The sequence below is a fragment of the Aspergillus japonicus genome (assembly GCF_003184785.1).
Source record: "Aspergillus japonicus CBS 114.51 unplaced genomic scaffold BO86scaffold_35, whole genome shotgun sequence".
Lineage (NCBI taxonomy): Eukaryota > Fungi > Ascomycota > Eurotiomycetes > Eurotiales > Aspergillaceae > Aspergillus > Aspergillus japonicus.
Window position 1 is genome coordinate 17850 of NW_020291672.1, and position 12573 is coordinate 30422.

Genomic DNA, 12573 nt, shown 5'->3' on the forward strand with positions numbered 1-12573 from the left:
CGGGATCGAGGCAGATTTGAGCCTCTGGCGGGATGATACCTTGTCAACTTAGTCTACTAGCGGGGAATATCCTGCTTGAAAACGATACGAGTAGCGAATGACAATGAACGTGGCAGCAGAATACGACTGCCAAGCTGGTGAGGGGCCACATCCCGCCTATGACATTCTTTGCGCTGGCTCTAGTTCTCAACTCCCTTCCGATTAGGGCTAGCAGCTGCATCTCACAGCCTTGCCTGCCATCCAACCCACCGACCAAATTGCAGTCAATCCACCACAAATAGACAGCACAGTTCCTCCGTAAGTTATCCAGCTTCTCATCTCTCTAAGCGACTCGAGAATGCTACACTCATCACGATATCCCAGGGAAGGAACAACTGCCAAACAGTGCCCTTGCATGAATACGATGGGACAGACATATATAAATGTGACGTGACCGAATGGCCCTCACATCCTTGCTAGGAGATGCCATTCTCTTTCTAAAGAACATTCCCCTTGGTCTGCGTCATGTTCTTGACATTAATATTCCTCATCATGCCCACCCAGACGAACCCCAAGACCATGAACGCGGTAGCCGCCGCCAGCATTCTCGTCTGCGCATACCCGTACGCCTTCTGGATGCCCAGTCGCTCCTCGCTCCCCACCGGATAAGCCAGCTGCGCCGGCAGACTCTCGTAAATGGTCAACAAATTCGACTGCGCCGACGCCGGGAGATACCGCCTCAGGGCCGTCTCAAATGTATTGGTCCAGATGGCGCCGGAGATGGCACTGCCGATCGACCCGCCGATCCCGCCGGCCACGTACAGGAAGGCCAGCACGGCGGCGACGTGCTGATGGTCGACGACCCCGAGCACGGCCAGCTGCACACACAGGATGAAGATGCCGCCTGACACGGAGAAGAAGATCTCGCACATGACGATGTACCCGATGTATCCGTTCGGCTGGCGGAAGTGGATCATCAGACCCATGGCGAAGATGTAGAGGGGCACGCAGAACCACAGGATCCACTTGAAGCGGCCCGTCAGCCGGATCAGGTAGCCGGCGATGAACAGAAACACGAATGAGACCACGCTGAAAGTGTTGGTCACGTAGCCGGCCGTGGCCACGTCCAAGTTGTAGACGACCATCAAGAATGAGGAGAAATAGCTCGCGTAGCAGTAGTACGAGACCTGGTAGGTCATGTCCAGGAGCACGGCGCCGAGGACGGTGCGGTCGAGCAGGAAGCGGTTCTTCAGGAAGGGCACGGGCGCCCAGCAGATCTGGTAGAGGAAGAAGAATACCAGGAGCACGAAGCCCACCACAATCATTGCGATGATGTAGCCTGTCTTCCAGCCGTTCGGTGCCGTAGTAGCCAGGGTGAAGGGGAGGAGGAAGATGACGACACCGGCGGCGAGTAGGAACACTCCGGGCACTGTGTGTGGATTAGCAGGGATGGAAGCAGGCAGATGCTAGGATAGAAGCATGAGGACTTACAATCGAACTCTGTGATGCACCACCAGATCGTTTCGGAATAGGTCCGGTTGCTCTTCTCACGTACCACAATTTGCTCCTTGCGAGCCTTGCGCAAGTTCCACGCGAGGACAGCATACAGTGGCAGCGCAACACATGGAAAGACAATGGCCCAGCAACCCACACCCCACCGCCAGCTGACATTGGCGTAGAAACCCGCTCCGGCTTTGGATCCCGCGAAAGCAGTGATTATACCCGGGGAGGAGGTGAAGGCGAACGCCAATCCTCGATTTCTGAGATTTGTCACATCTGCCGCGAGAACGTCCCATGTGTAGCTTAGTCCTCCGAAGCCGATCGTATAGAACACCTGGAAACACGATCTATCTGTTAAACACTCTGCATTCATGGTGCACTGGGTGATCAGACCGTCTTACCTCAGCAGCACAATAGGTGGCAAGGTTATGCGAGGCAGCCATGAGAACCAACCCGAGGATGCACAGAGCCATCATGAGTAGGAAGCTTTCCGCGCGTCCCCAGACATCCAGCATCTTGGCCATCGGAATGTAGATCGCAGAGGTGATGGATCCTGCAACAATCGTAATGACAGTCAAAAGTGAGTGAGCCTGAAAGGAGCTCGTGATGAAGGGGTTCAGAGTGCTGACAAAGGTGGATTTAAAGCCGTTGACAAGCGTCAAGAGCCAGATGCTGCAAGGCATTGTGTTAGCAGACCTGATGGTTCGCGACGGAATCCGTTGAATAAACGCGTACAGAATCAGCACCGTAGCCAAAGATGCCTTCGACCAAGCCATTGTCACAGCTTCGATCTTCTGGACACCAAACTGTGCCTCCTCGCTTGGCTTCTCTACATCTTTGATGGGATCATCGGTCGTTGCACCGGGATGGCTGGGCCCAGCATCTTTGCTGTGCACGATGTTCGTCTGGATTGTCGCAATGCGATCTTCATCAGCGACTGAATCCTCAACTTGTGCGGCCCTTGTTCCACTCCGAATCTGCTGAAACTTATTCAAAAAGGTCATTGTAAAGTGACAGGCCAGGAATGTCCGGGTCGAGGTCGCGCGCAGTAAGGGTCAGCAGAATGGTGCCCACGGAGGGATGCGTGAAGTATTTAACTAAGCCGCAGTGGCACAATCGATCCCGAGCGAAGACTTCGCCAGAGACTGCGACAAGGGCTAAACGACTCATGCAGAGGCGAGCACTGGAGACTATTCCCAACTGAGAAAGAGTATTGATTGATAAGGAATCACATGACCATGGTTACATTCCTTCAGAGCCACTTGGCTTGTATTACAGCCTGATACGGCTGATTAGGGTTCAAAATTACCCTAGTCGCAGGAGCAAGCGACAGGTTTACACAGATTGGAGGGGTTAGCCCAACGATATCGGATGATACCTTTACACCACTACATCAGTAGTGTTGGACGAACCTCTCGGCTACGTTGTGACTAGAGATTCCGGGAGAACACCTTGCCTCTTATACTACGCTAACTATGTTCAACAAGACAGCTCTTGCTGGTTAAAGCTAGTAGCATCAGCAGCGAATAATGGCGTTTAATGACCCTGCTCTTGTTGGGTTGCCCGAGGCTCACGGTCTTGCGAAGAAAGGGACCTCCTCGGGAGGCAACATGAAGCGAGAGAGCGGTTCATCGCAGCAGTGGCACGATCACAGCGGCAAAGCCTGCCCTTCTGGCCAAGACGGCAGTTGTCCTCTTATCCTTGGTATCATCTTTAACCCAATGGCACTCACTCACAGCGCTTCCGTCCAAATGGCCGAAAATAACTCTAGTTCGCATCCCTCGACAGAAGACGGAAACAGCAGCCGATTAACGAAAAGTCTACAAGTTTAACATAAGAACATGATCACTGACTGCGGACAGATGGCTCAAACAGGAATGAGACAATGGGCTTGGCCAAGTCCAGAAGCAGGTGCTACCATGGTGTCAATGAGGGGTCCGAGGCCCATACAATACGCGAGAGAAAAAAAAGGGATCTTAGACCCTGTCCACTTCAGCCAATATAGTATCTCAATTTGAATCTCCACTATGCTGGAGCGGGTCCACGGATGAGCGCAGTTTCCCGATTAAGGCGCCTCCCGCGCTGACCTTGAATTGCCGCCAAATCCAAGTGCCCTAGCAACGCAAAGTTTTTCATCAAACGGCAAGATTTCGGATTTAGGGAGTTAATCTTCGCTGCTCGTTTTACGGTTGATACCTGGAGACTTACATGTACTTACCTTCGTGTCAGCTTCTCCGTGATCAAGGGGCAAGTAAAGAGATCTGAATTTTGAGTTGAGTTGAGAAAGAGTTCCCGTGGCGCAATCAAGCCCGGATCAATTGATTGATTGATTGATTGATTGATTGATTGATTGATTGATTGATTGATTGATTGATTGAGAGGAGGAGGGGGCGCTCGGATCAGATTAGATCAGTTGATCGGGAAGGCTCCACGCCACAGGCTGTACAGTACAGGCTTGTATTGTCATGTCATGTTATACCACGCGGCCGCCGGCCGCCGTAACCGGACCTTGGTCTTTTTCCTCTTAGCAATCTCATAAATGTTGAGAATTGCTCCTTGGCTTCTGGACGGTCAGATGGCATGTTCATGGAGATCCTGCGTAGCGTCCGTGGTAACTTATGTTTGCCCTTGCCTGACTCAGAGCAAATCCTCAGGGTTGTTAGTAACATCTGTCAATGCAATCCCATCTAATCTTTCTGGTATAATGTCTTCGACTAGCAGCTCGATCCACTCCCCGAGCAATTCCGAATCACCAAAAAGACCTACACTACCATCAAATTGCGACAGCCGGCCTCTGCCACCCAATATTAGTTTGTCGAGCATCTACATGGAATATCGAGCCTAGATGCCCAAAATCGCCTTTACATCAACAAGATGCGCATCTGATCAAGAAACTTAATTCATTATTCAGGGCATGCAGGGCTGGAGATCACACAAAAACAGGCTAACGAAGGCTTAACATAGATGCTGTGTTGGAGACGGTACATCTCCAGTGTCAACCTCCCTTGGGAAGAAGCGCACGACTGTCATCATCCAACCCCGGCGACTGCAACTCCTTACCCTCCCCGCCGGCATCGCTGCCCTCCTCACCCTCCCTATCACTACTGTACTCGTGTTCCGGCCCCAAGTCCAGATCAAAATCCGCCGCTTCCAGACTCTGATAGTCTCTGCACCGCCGCCACCAGACGACCGCCGCCGCGAGGGCCCCCAAAACGAACAAACCCACGCCGGTGGCCAGCAAAGCCACCACGACCTTCGACAGCCCCGGATCTGATCTTCTCTTCTCGGGGCGCGGCGGATCGAAGAGCTCCGCGGTCCCCGACTCATCGTACATATCCATAGCAACGGTCAACTCCGTCGTGTTCAAGTCGACAATCTCCGTCGCCGCCAACATATTCCCGCGATCATCAACCGCCTCCGCCCACAGATACCGCCACTCCGTGTTCCCCACGACCAACTTGGTCTCGAACCCGGTCCGCCGCGAGGTGGCCAGAATCTGGCCCTTGCGGTCCGCCGCGGCCAGATCCCAGGCGGCGCCGCGCACCACCCACGTCTTCACCTCGGTGGCCCCGTTCCAGCTGACGTAGACGACCAATCTTCCCTGCGAATCCCTCCGCGGGGCAATCGCCGGATCCCACCACGGCGTGGCGGACCAATCTACCTTGTAGGCGCGGTAATTGTCCAGCGCGTCCGGGATCTCCGGGCTGTGCCAGGGCGAGAACTGGACGTCCAGCACCGTCGCGCCGGAGGCCGTGTGCTCCGTGAACGAGGGACACCGGCCCCAGCCGATGAAGACGTTGCCGAGGTCGTCCGGCTGTGGGGCCAGCGGCTGCACGCTGCCCTGGCTCTGGGCCTGGAGGCGCGACGGGTGCCGGAACTCGTTGAGGAGTTGCACGGTCGGCGGGGAGGCGGTGGTGTTGATGGCGATGTGCAGGCCCCGCGAGCAGTCGGTGTCGCACGTCCCGTGCGAGGTGACTTTCACGTGGTTGTCGAAGAAGGTCAGTTGGGTTTCGTTTGTGCCCGGCACGAAGCGCGCGTGATGCTGCCAGCCCATGGTTAAGATGGGTTGGGCGGTGGATTCGTCTACGCCCGCGGCCGGCGGGAGTTCGATGAAGTTGTTGCGCGGGCCGCCTAGGGACCACAGGATTGAGCCGGTCGTGCCCGAGATCAGGTAGATGGCGTGCATGTGGCGGATCGAGATGAGGTAGTTGCCAGCTTGCGTCTGTCCCGCGTGGTTGTCTGGGTTAGTTGGGTTGTGTGAGGTTGTAGGGCTACGTTCCGTCCCCGGTGACTATGGTCGGGCCTCACCTTCTGAATACTGTTGAGATGGTACGCATCCCACCCGCTCCCCCTGGGCTCGAACGACTCCATCGGATTGATGTGATCCAGGGCCCGCCAGTCGAAAAGCACCTCGTTGGTCTCGAGGTCGATCTCCTGGAAAACGGCATCCAGCACCTCGAACCGCTCAGGCGTGCCCCAGCCGTCCTGCAGATTGGACCGCCGCGCGCGGATCTTGTCGACCCCGGTGACCAGCGCCGTGCCGTTGCCGGTGAAGGCAAACTCGTGGAGGTCGCTGTGGACCTGGAGGTTTTGGGCCGAGATCTTGTAGGCCAGGCGGTAGGTCTCGTCGAACGCCAGGCCGTAGCCGTCGCCGATGCCGTCGCCCTTCTCCCCGCCCCAGAAGGTCAGGTACCTCTTGCCGTGGTTCTCCTGCACCCGGGTGCCGAACACATTCTTGAACGAGCGGTTCAAATACACCGCGCTGAGATCGTGGCTGTCGAGGATGAGCGGCGAGGCGAGCGGCGAGGAGTCGTTGCCATCGTGGCGGAGGAAGATGTGCGAGCCCGTGTCGGAGATGTTCTCGGCGTCCCAGACGTTGACCTGCAGCACGGGAGCGTACTCGCTGCTCGAGTGAAACTCCAGGTGCGGCCGGTGACCCAGCGCGCCCTCGTTGTATCTGCGGTAGTTGGTCGAGACAAAATCTCCGCTAGCCACCGTTGCAAGCCATGCTCCCATGCATCCCCAGATCAGAGGGCGAACCATGGTGAATTTGTTGGTTGATGTCGGTACGACATGAGAGACGAGATCTTCTCTTCACATTTCATTCTTGCAAAGTAAAGAAAACCCGGCTATGGCGCGCCTCAAGTGTTTTTCTGGAGGGAAAAGCATTGATGCATCATGGACACGATGCGAGCGATGCGCCCCACTTGTCCGGTGGGGAGCCAGTGTTGGACCAATCACGGGGCCCGAAAAGCCCTGTTGCTTGCGTATGCGTCGTCGTCCTCAAACCACGACGGCCACCCACTCTCGTGACGCATTCGCGGGCACAGACATGTTTAGAGTCTGGTGTTGTTGTAGATAGGAAAGTACACCTGTATGGCCTCGTCGTCTTGTTTCTCGTTTGGGATGCGGAAATCCTTGGCAATGACCCACCCCATACATCCCCCCCAAAAGAAAAGAACAAGCCAACCGGAATGTAAATCACACGGGTAAACAACCTTGAGTTTAGGATTGACATTCAGACACAGCCTCGCTAATAGTCCTTATCACCGAGCTGGTCTCCCCGCCCCACCCACAACCACTAGTCCCAACCGGACAGTCAACCCCGAAGCATCCATCGGCATTCTCCCACGCAGGCGCAACATGGTCCACAATACAGCACTACCGCTCGAACGGCCACCCCTCAAAAAACGCCGTCAAGCCCCGATTCAGCGAGCAAGCCATGACACTCGTATGCTCCTCGCCCTCGTACTCCCGGACCGGCACCGTCAGCACCGCGGGACACTCGCGAAGCAGCTCCGCGAGCTCGAACGCATTATCCCGCATCCTCCAATCCGCCGCCATCCGCCTGCGCTCCTCATATTCATCGTCGGACTCACCCCTCCGCCGCGCGGGATTCTGCTCCAACGACCCCACAAACATCATCAGTGCCGGCCGCGGCCCCCGCTCCCCATCCAAGGGACGCTCCTTCGCCTTCGCCTTCTCCACAAACCCCCTAGCTTCCTCCAGAATCCACCGCCCATTCCACCATATCGACGGACTACTAGCCAGATAGCACTCGAACGCTTCGTGCCGCGTAAACAGCGCATGCAGCGCGAACAGCCCGCCGTAGGAGTGGCCGTAGAGGGCTTCGCGCGCGCACGTGAGACGCGGGAATGCGGCATGCACGGCGGGGCGGACGGTGTCGGTGAGGAAGGTCAGGAACGCGTCCGCTCCGCCGTGGCCGGGGACGGCCGGGTCGGTCGGCGGCGTCAGGTCCCGGCTGCGGCGGTGGAAGTCGTACACCTGCCCCGTCAGCGGGTAGCCGATCGCGACGATGACCCCGCCGCCTTGGAAGTCGGACATGACGGCGCGGCGCCAGGCGGCCTCGGTCGCGGTCAGGAAGAGGGCGTTGCCGTCGACGATGTATCTGGTTGCGTTAGTAGCCATGCAAGAAGAGTGTGGGTGTGGGGGTCTCCCGGGTTGGTTACAGGATTGGGAGCGGGCCGCTGTCTGTCGGGGGCTGCGCGTCTGTCCAGTGCAGAGGCCAGGAGATCTGGATGAGGTGTTTTTCTCCTTGTGCATTCTCGAGGTAGAATTGCTTTGAATTGGGGAGTGTGATTGGTGTGATTTCGAGAGTCATTGTGACGGGTGGAAGGGGGAGATTGTTGCCGAAGCCGTAAGGTTAGGATGTACTTACTGTAGTTGAGGGCATGCTCTTGTTTAAAGGTGATCCGGATCCCTCCGCGAATCGGATCGTACGTACCACACAGCGGACGATCCGGTCCCGACAGAACCTTGGCACCATCTGAGACACTTTCTATGGATAAGATTAACAGATCAGATTAGATCTGCATCCATGACCGCTACTATAATCGCTGCTGCTGTTGAGGATCGGTTGAACTGGCATTATCACAAATCGCCACCCGGGAATTTTCTCTTTGATTGGACAGATGAAAAGAATACTGGGTCAAAGCATTGCGTCTTGGCTTTTTCCAGTAACGTGGCCACGCGAACACCACGGATTGAATCCCGTGCATTCTTTCAAGGCGCCATGGAATCACAGATGGAAGGATTCTCAGTATATCAAAATCATCCCAGATCTCAGGCGATTGCTCCTGCTGGACTGGAACTTGGAATTCCCGGTTGCATGGAAAAATTGTCAAACCCCCGTATAGACCCACATTTGAGTGAGCTCTTCTTCGCATTGTGGCTCCTCAGCCGCCCCACCTCGATTAACGACCAGTTTGCAAAAGTTGGTTCCTACTATCGTTGAAGGTAACATGTGTTAATGCTCATCCACAAAGAAACAAATTCCCACCTTTCTTCCGAGACGGAGGTCCCTTTGTAAGGGCTGGGAAGTCTTTGTCAGCTTAACAGGCAATCCTCTGCTAGTGACTATGAGTTAATGGAGCATTCGCTTTGCAACAAAGCGATTTTTGGTGGAAGGAAGACTCCTCCCAGGCAATTTATGGTTCATTCACGACACAGCCATGGCATTGAGACTTTGTAAGAGTGCTATAAGACGCCCAAGATATTCGAGTCAATCCTAATATCAATACTCCCTCCTAGCAACAAGCCATTGACCTCTAGCCTGAGCGTGGTCCAACCAAGGTACTGCCCCCCGTGAAAATATCGAATTAACAGGTTACTCGAAAGTGGTGGGCACAGGCACACGACATGGATTCCCCTCCCGTGACCATCGTCGACACCCCCGAGGCGGTCTCCAAGCTGATGGACGATCTCCTCGTCAAACCCACAGAGCACTTGTACGTCGATCTCGAAGGCAAGGACCTCTGCCGCCACGGCACGATCACACTAGTTACAATCCACCTCATATAGCCGAGTCAGACCTATCTCGTCGACGTGCACACCCTCGGCGAAACAGCCTTCTCCACCCCGGCCGCCGACAACGCCACCACCCTCAAGACAATCTTCGAATCGCCCACCCGCACAAAAGTGTTCTTTGACGTGCGCAACGACTCCGACGCCCTTAAAGTCCTGTACAACGTTGTTCTGGAGGGCGTCGAAGACGTGCAGATCATGGAGCTCGGGTTCCGCCGGTGGTCCGGCGGCGGCTGGCTCCGGGGGCTTCGGGCCTGCGTCTCGGACAGCACGCAGCTCGGCCTCTCGGCGGAGGAGAAGAATCGGTGGCTGGAGAACAAATGGCAGATGATGAGGAAGTTCCGGTCCGAGGGCGCGGCGGCCGAGAACCACGATCTGGGCTTGACCCAGCGGCCCTTGACCCCCGAGGCCGTGGCGTACAGCGTCGGCGACGTGGTACTCCTGCCGCAGCTGCAGCGCGAGTATATGGCCTCGCTCGACGATTTCTGGATGTGGTTCGTGGCCCGAGAGACGGCTGCCCGCGTGAAGGAGTCGCAAGACGAGGGGTATGTGCCGGATGGACCGCACAAGGCCTTGGTGCCGTGGTCGGTGCTCGACTTCCAGGAGCGGATTGAGGAGTATAACCTGATGATTGAGGATGAGTATTCTACTGATGATAATGATGTTGATGATGATGATGATCATGAAGATGATGATCATGATGGATCAGAGGCCTCAGATGCCGAGGAGGGCTTTCTCTTGTTCTATTTAGTGTCTTTTGGATGATGTTTTCCAGTGTCTCGGACAGAAGTATTTACTGTACTGTTCATTCTGCCTGGAACTGCTCATGGATGCTCGATTTATCAGTAGAAGTGTAAAAGCAAATGAAACCAAAAGATAAAACACCATCAGGTACAGGTTTTTCTGGTTCATTACCAAAGACTCTTATAAGGTAAGCAGGGTCACCCCTATATGATTTATACTTCATCCACGTTGTTAACGTACAGTAATTTGAAGGTAGCAAAATGCTCCCAAGACAAGCAGAACTCAGAGACAAAGCCAAAAAGTGATTCGAACACTTACGTGAAAAACACAATATTGACGTATTCTTGCCTTTCTTACTTAGTTTTTATTTAGAGTAATAAAGATTTAAACCAGAGAAATCACATATCAGAAGTGAAACAAATGAATTTCCATGTCCCTCTCCCTACTTTGTTCGCCTGTAAATGTAAAGATACAATGGGGGCGGTGGGGGCGGAGTGGATTTAGTGGCAGGAACTTCCAGGCACCCGATCCACCGCCCCCACCGCTGCCTGTTGCTCTCTGCCGTGCCCTCTGCTTATCTCCCCTCTTACTTGAATAACAAACGCGGTCCGCTTCTCCTCCTCCTCGTCCTTCTCCTTCCAATCTTCGATCGACTTTATTGCGTCTAGACACAACACTCACAACCATCATCATGGGACAGATCAAAGACCTCCCCCCGGACCCTCCAGTCCTCACCACAACCACCACCACCTCCTCTTCATCCTCCATCCCCTATCCCCTCCCCCTCCCCGAAGACGACCTGCCCCCCGCATACCACGAAACCGACCAGACACCAACACCCTACCGCGACGACCCGCTCTCCGCACCCCACGAAGCTTACACCATCCCCGGCCACCAGCCGTACCACAGCGTCCGCGAGAAGACGCGCCACGCGGGGGTCGTCACGCTGGACCCGGTCCTCGCCACCGACGCCGAGGCGCTGTACCGCCTCGTCGACACGCAGACCCGTCTGCCGCCGCGCCCGTGCCTGGTCATCAGCGGCCAGCACCACGAGAAGGAGCGCCGCGGCAACGACTCGACCCGCCGCACCGTCTGCGACTTCAACTTCCGCATCGACCTGACCCGCACCCTCCTCGCCTGGGGCGGCGGCGCCGGCCCGCTCCGGCGCTGGTCCTACACCACCGTCGTCGGCGACCACGATCACCAGAGAGCGTACCGCGGGGGACGCTGGCCGTCGCGCGGAGCGCGGCACGGGAACAAGACGGGCGGGCGCATCGCGCTCCCAGAGGATGGCGATGGGACCACGGAACTCGGGGAGGGGGACCGGCTGATGGGGGGGTTGGAGGCCGGGGATGCGCAGGGGGAGGATGCCCCGGGACTACGCGGGTGGTGTCGGCGGTTCTGCGACGATCCAGCCCCAGTGAAGTCGTACGTATATGTCGCTTAGACGAAGATCTATGCTGAGAATACTGACATCTGGATGTGTGTAGATTCACCTACCGTCGCAACCTCCACGGCTTCGACGCCGCCCCCATGCGCACGAAGCTCATCGCCCACATCCGCTCCACCGGCTACCAGGGCCACGTGCACGTCGCCCCGTCGCTCGCCAACGGCACGATCACCGTCTACTCGCCGCACTGGATCAACCGGCTCCGCAACCATGGGTTCGTGTACTGGGCGTGCATCATCCTCCAGCTGTGGATCGTCACGTGGCCGGTCATCTGGTGGTTGGAGCGGCGCTACGAGGTGGTGCGGTCGGAGTGGTTCTCGTCCCAGCTGGTCGCCGATCCGGCTCACCCCGAGGGGCAGCGGAAGGTGTACGCCGGGGACCAGGATGAGCTGGCGGCGGCGGAGACGTGGGCGCCCGTCGTGCGCGAGGCGGTGTGGCAGGGGCGGAAGGGCGGAGACATCCTGGCCGAGGAAGAGGTCGAGCGGCTGCGGCGGCTCGGCATCCAGCGCAGAGACGCCGTCGGCCAGGGCGGCGACTTGATCCGTCGCGGCCAGGCGGTGCTGGGGCTGATGGGCATCCGCAATATCGGCGGGGTTAATGTGACGGGGGCGTGGGGGGCGGATCGGTGTTGATCTTGACGTGTGCTGCTGCTTGGCCGGCGGAGATTGTAAAGTTACTGTACTGTACAATTGCGACTCAGAGATACCCTACCCAGTAGATATTGCACGACGCGGCGTGCGTTGTTTGACACCTCATTTCAGAGTGATTATGTCCTGACAGCCAGACTGGCTTCTGTACTGGATTCTTCAGCCAGTGTGTGAAAAGTACCCCTTGGCGATTCGACATGTAATCCTAATCATGCTTTCCTGCCTTCGGCGGGCCAGATTACTCTACAGCCTTGTGGGGTCCATCCGCCGTGCAGTGGAAAGCATAACTCGGGAGTTGTGCTATGCTGTTCGATGAGTAATCAGGCCACAAAGTCAGTGCATGGGTTCTACGCACTAGTCATCAAAATGAGTCTGATTTTGAGATTATGCGAGCGCTTGGTTAGAATGAAGAATGAGAGCGAAGAGAGA

At 56.3% G+C, this 12573-nt stretch overlaps 5 protein-coding genes across 5 annotated transcripts; 2 read left to right on the top strand and 3 right to left on the bottom strand.

Moving 5' to 3' along the window:
- Window positions 1-476: 476 nt before the first annotated feature.
- On the bottom strand, window positions 477-2510 carry mirB (MFS siderochrome iron transporter MirB; the record flags this gene model as incomplete). The annotated part of the gene is made up of 4 exons (XM_025669081.1): window positions 2215-2510; window positions 1881-2151; window positions 1471-1813; window positions 477-1408 (listed from the first exon to the last, which is right to left on the bottom strand). Exons 1-4 carry the CDS (start codon window positions 2481-2483, stop codon window positions 477-479), a joined length of 1815 nt encoding a protein of 604 aa, XP_025526220.1. The 5' UTR covers window positions 2484-2510.
- Window positions 2511-4399: 1889 nt separating this feature from the next.
- BO86DRAFT_127639 (uncharacterized protein) lies at window positions 4400-6642 on the bottom strand. The gene is made up of 2 exons (XM_025666079.1): window positions 5788-6642; window positions 4400-5701 (listed from the first exon to the last, which is right to left on the bottom strand). Exons 1-2 carry the CDS (start codon window positions 6520-6522, stop codon window positions 4475-4477), a joined length of 1962 nt encoding a protein of 653 aa, XP_025526221.1. The 5' UTR covers window positions 6523-6642; the 3' UTR covers window positions 4400-4474.
- Window positions 6643-7073: 431 nt separating this feature from the next.
- BO86DRAFT_341508 (alpha/beta hydrolase) lies at window positions 7074-8142 on the bottom strand. Its single transcript, XM_025669082.1, has 2 exons — window positions 7950-8142; window positions 7074-7888 (listed from the first exon to the last, which is right to left on the bottom strand). The coding sequence occupies exons 1-2, from the start codon at window positions 8099-8101 to the stop codon at window positions 7141-7143; spliced, it is 900 nt and encodes a 299-aa protein (XP_025526222.1). The 5' UTR covers window positions 8102-8142; the 3' UTR covers window positions 7074-7140.
- Window positions 8143-9138: 996 nt separating this feature from the next.
- BO86DRAFT_433349 (uncharacterized protein) lies at window positions 9139-10140 on the top strand (the record flags this gene model as incomplete). Its single annotated transcript, XM_025675836.1, has 2 exons — window positions 9139-9227; window positions 9306-10140. 2 exons carry the CDS (start codon window positions 9139-9141, stop codon window positions 10066-10068), a joined length of 852 nt encoding a protein of 283 aa, XP_025526223.1. The 3' UTR covers window positions 10069-10140.
- A 478-nt stretch (window positions 10141-10618) lies between these two features.
- Window positions 10619-12129, top strand: BO86DRAFT_457183 (uncharacterized protein; the record flags this gene model as incomplete). Its single annotated transcript, XM_025677213.1, has 2 exons — window positions 10619-11475; window positions 11538-12129. Exons 1-2 carry the CDS (start codon window positions 10739-10741, stop codon window positions 12127-12129), a joined length of 1329 nt encoding a protein of 442 aa, XP_025526224.1. The 5' UTR covers window positions 10619-10738.
- Between the last annotated feature and the right edge of the window lie 444 nt (window positions 12130-12573).

What these genes read in the sequence shown, in the direction of transcription:
- BO86DRAFT_127639 (XM_025666079.1), bottom strand. Translation starts at nt 6,522, where the DNA reads ATGGTTCGCCCTCTGATCTGGGGATGCATGGGAGCATGGCTTGCAACG. An exon ending in ATCTCAACAGTATTCAGAAG is followed by an intron (nt 5,702 to 5,787) that starts GTGAGGCCCGAC and finishes CACGCGGGACAG; the next exon opens with ACGCAAGCTGGCAACTACCT.
- BO86DRAFT_341508 (XM_025669082.1), bottom strand. Translation starts at nt 8,101, where the DNA reads ATGACTCTCGAAATCACACCAATCACACTCCCCAATTCAAAGCAATTC. An exon ending in AGCGGCCCGCTCCCAATCCT is followed by an intron (nt 7,889 to 7,949) that starts GTAACCAACCCG and finishes TAACGCAACCAG; the next exon opens with ATACATCGTCGACGGCAACG.